The sequence below is a fragment of the Haplochromis burtoni genome, unplaced genomic scaffold (genome assembly GCF_018398535.1).
Source record: "Haplochromis burtoni strain Fernald_Lab_line unplaced genomic scaffold, NCSU_Asbu1 Contig_52, whole genome shotgun sequence".
Lineage (NCBI taxonomy): Eukaryota > Metazoa > Chordata > Actinopteri > Cichliformes > Cichlidae > Haplochromis > Haplochromis burtoni.
Window position 1 is genome coordinate 28,731 of NW_024582413.1, and position 4,397 is coordinate 33,127.

The 4,397-nt window shown below is 41.3% G+C and overlaps 1 protein-coding gene across 1 annotated transcript; it reads right to left on the bottom strand.

Moving 5' to 3' along the window:
* LOC102310932 (60S ribosomal protein L19) lies at positions 1-3,126 on the bottom strand. Its single transcript, XM_005921912.3, has 6 exons — positions 3,003-3,126; positions 2,515-2,621; positions 1,534-1,656; positions 1,291-1,411; positions 951-1,061; positions 1-193 (listed from the first exon to the last, which is right to left on the bottom strand). The coding sequence occupies exons 1-6, from the start codon at positions 3,005-3,007 to the stop codon at positions 70-72; spliced, it is 591 nt and encodes a 196-aa protein (XP_005921974.1). The 5' UTR covers positions 3,008-3,126; the 3' UTR covers positions 1-69.
* Between the last annotated feature and the right edge of the window lie 1,271 nt (positions 3,127-4,397).

The window sequence follows — 4,397 nt, forward strand, 5'->3', positions numbered from 1 at the left end:
TTGTGTTTATGTACACTTTTATTATCAGCACTTGACAGGTGGCAGTCAGGCAGGACATAAAAAGCCAGATTACTTCTTTGTCTCCTCCTCCTTGGACAAGTTCTTGATGATCTCCTCCTTCTTGGCCTGGAGACGCTCCTCTCGGCGCTTGCGGGCCTCTCTTGTCTTGGAACGACGAGCCTCGGCCTGATCGCTGCAAAACAGGAGAGACACCCGTGTTCATATAGTGCATAATCACAGCCACCACAGCTATTTTACCACAGATGTTTAACATCAGTGTGTTTTCTTTTTGGTTGACTAAATCCTTAAAACTGACACACTAAAGACTGAAAACATCCTTTATGTAAGGGCGGAACAAAAACACTGATCTTTTAGTTCTTCCCTCACAACTGCTAAATTATATAAAGATGCAGGTATAGTCAACACAATCCACAGATCATTAGTATTGCTAACACCCAACAAACAAGACTCCTTCACAGTCGCTATGGAGTTTTTCGAACAAACCGATCTAGCGTAACCAACCCTCTGCACTTAAGCTGCACAGGCAGCAGAGCACTTTCTCTAACAGACTGATTCAGTTTTTTTGTCACAAGAACAGACACCGGAAATCTTTCAGACCTCAAGCAGTAACTCTCCACAGAGCACGTCTGTGTAGCAGATAAATCTCTGCTCTTGTCTGAAGAGCTTTATTTCAACCCTCCACGGCTACTTGTGCTTCTGTATTTATCGAGCCATTTTACTTCAGGTTTTGCCCTGCAGTTGATTTAGATTTTAATTTGCTGAGCTTATTCATTTCTATTTTAGCTTTTCTTTTGACTTTACTGAAATGTTTTGTTTCGTCTTTCTAGACTTTTCGTGGTCAGGGCACATGTTTTAACCTGGGCTTTCAAAACAATCCAGATGCCACAAATAGACGTCACTGTGCCAATTAAAGATGTAAAAATACTTACGCCAGGAGCTTCTTGCGGGCCTTGTCTGCCTTCAGCTTGTGAATGTGCTCCATAAGGATGCGCTTGTTCTTGAACACATTACCCTTAGCCCTCAGGTAGAGGCTGTGGTACCTGAAACGGATCATGTGGAAAATAAATGAAGGGCATCACAATTAAATAAAACAAAAAACAAGAACGCCCACCCACACAAAGTGAGGGAAAAGGATTTAAAAGCAAATTCTTTAGCCCAAGAACAATTCTATAAATACCAGCACATTTCACTGAGCTGACTTTATTAACTAAAAATCAACTAGATTTCAGAGTGTTCAGAGAGTCTTTATTTAACCACTGCAGAACCTACATGTGCCTGTCAATCTTCTTGGACTCCCTGTAGCGACGCAGCAGACGACGCAAGATCCTCATGCGGCGCATCCAGGTCAGCTTCTCGGGCATACGAGCGTTGGCAGTACCCTTTCTCTTACCTGGACACGCAATAAAGACACATCAAGTACTGATGATAACGCAAACAAAATTTAAATTAGCTTTGTCGTTCAATATCATCTTAAAAATGTATTCACTTTCTGCTTTGCAAGTTTTAACCTACCGTAGCCTGTGTGTCTTCCCTTGCGACGCGCCAGTGTGTTCTTGCGGCAGCGGGCCCTGGAGTGGACCGTAACAGGTTTGCGGATGATAAGACCATCCTTTACCAGTTTACGGATCTGCTGGCCTGAAAATGAAAGAAAATAAAATGAGACGATGGGATGCAATGAATACCACACCTTTGTGGTTTCTACCTATCAAAGCAGTGCTGAGTATGATCCTCTGATATCCACAATTCATTCACCAAGTACAGAAGAGTGTTAACTAATATTAAAAATTTCCACCCCCAGAAAAACCAAACTAGAAAGTAGAACTGCTCCAGAGCGCTTATGCTGCAGTTAAATACTAGATTATGTACATCACTTCATACTCATGTCACTGACTCATATTGGTTTAATATTGCTCCAGTAAAGCAAAAAAAAAGATCATAATTGTTTTGGTCAACACTGTAATGAATTACTTAACAATCATTAACCTAACAAACTATTAAATTATTGAAATTTTAAAAAATGAAACCAAGATTAAAATCCCACAGTTCTCTCAGCATCGGTATTAAGAGTACACACTGTCTAATTTCTGCAGTACATGAAACAGCAGTATGACCTAAAGAGACTGATGTATAGTTGAAACACTAGTTTTTTTTAAATTAATATTAGTGAAGTGTATATGCAAATATTTAGCAGCTCCACCTAAATCCCTTCAGATGGGCGTCTGACATAAAAACTGCCAAATCAAACTGAGGAGGCCTGCTGCGTTAGTTTCCAGTGTTGATACACATTAACACTGGAGTTCACCTGTAAGATTGTGATGTTATAAATTCACTGTGCATCGAGTATGCAGGGAACTTAATTTAGCTGAGCTGATCCTCTGGCTCAGTTTTGGTCACACACGTGTAGATAACTTTGCATGAGCCGGTGAACTTTTAAACTGAGCCGCTAACAAGGCTTAAAGGACAAACTACAAAACTACTTTTTGTTCTGCTTACGGGAGTTGGCGTTGGCGATCTCGTTGGTCTCATTGGGGTCCAACCAGACCTTCTTCTTGCCGCAGCGTAGTACGCTGGAGGCCAGCCTCTTCTGGAGCCTGAGCATGCTGCGGGAGGCACAAACAACCACCGGTCAGAAATACAGCTGCGATTAGACCCCCAAATTTGTTTCTGTAGTCTTAAAAGCAGAATGTCTTTTTAAGTCTGTAAAAGTGTTGTTAACACACCAAAGAATTACGAGAGGATTAGTTAAAAGCTAGCTGTACGGCTAACTACCAGCCGGGCTGACAACATGGCCTCTCCGTCTGCTACATCGTGTTACACAAAGCACCGTAAAAACATGCCATGCTAACTTTGGACAGATCTATAAACTTTATATATTGATAAAAAGGGACTTTGCGTGTCTTAATAAAATGATACGATACTGAAAGCTGCGCATTTTAACGCTTAAATTTTGACTTTTACTATGGAATCGCCTCGGCTCCTACCTCATGGCTGCTACTTCAGTAGGAAAAGGAAGGCTTCAGAGACGGACCGGAAGCTACCATTTCTGAGGAGAGTCCATCTCTGATCTGTGAAACAGCTCGATGTCGACCCATACAATAATGGACATTATTATCACTTTAATTTTTACATAATGATACTATATATCCATATTGGAGCAATAAATGCATAGGAAAGTGACAGAGAGAAAGGAAGTCTTTATCGCATTTTAAAAGTTTATACCGGTGACATCCCCTTTTGCCAAATAATGGCACTTCCCAGCATTGCTGCACTGCATTATGGGTGGAGAGGTAATTGGGTGTTTTCTGACGTTACACCACATGATAGCGGTGTTGAGACACAAAAACTCGAACAAACCATGAACGTTAAAAAGAATATTTAAATACATTTTTCTATTCTTAGTTTCACTATGAATCCTAAAGGTTTGTTTTTTCTTTTAAAAAATTACAGGACAGCCCCCTTTTATCATCCTGCAAGTGGCGTTGCGTTCAAGTCAATGAAAGGACAACGTAACTAAAATGACAATGACATTTTTTTTAATATAAAAAAATTAATATGACATATAGTAGTATATCATCAAGTCATTAAACGTCTGGAATATTGATGTGGTCATATTAGCAGTTGTTAATCAGTTTCAGCTGCTTTGGTGATAATCAAACCAACAACAGGTGCACTAGACGAGAAGCAATGAGACATAACCCATGAACAGGAATGGTGTTACAGGTCACTGACAATTTTTCACTCCTCATCTTATCTTTTGACTCTTTTTTTCAGTAATCTCGCATTTGACCAGGGTCAGTGTTAAGACAAACGCAAAACCTGGACCATACCGAAGTGGCACAGGTATGGTCAAGGTTTTGACGTCAAGTCCTCAGGCCACCATCATGAGGAGTATTTGTGATTGCTTAGGCAGAGGCATTAACACCAGTGGCCTGCTGAAGATCATTTTGTAGGGCTCTCGCAGTGCTCAATCTGTTGCTTTAACAAAAGACCAGACACTGGTCATTCAGATGGTTTAAGGACCTTCTTCAGTTCTGTCTAGCTCTTCAGAGAGCAACTGCCTGTCTCCTGGAATCTCTTCCATGCTCTTGAGACTATGTTGGGAGAGACTGCAAACCTTCTGGCAATGGCACCCTGTGCCTCTCACATATCAGAGTAGGTTAACACTGAGCACACGTGATAGATCTGGAAGTGTCTGGAGAAGCTGTGGAGAACATTATGCTGCCTGTTACATCATTCTTCATGACTGGTTTGGTGGTGGTCAGTGATGTTGTGGAGAGACATATCCATAGAAGAACACACAGTGCTGGTGCAGTAGGTCCTGGGTTCCTCTTGGCGCATAACAACGCCCAACCACGTGGAAACAGTATGCACTCTCA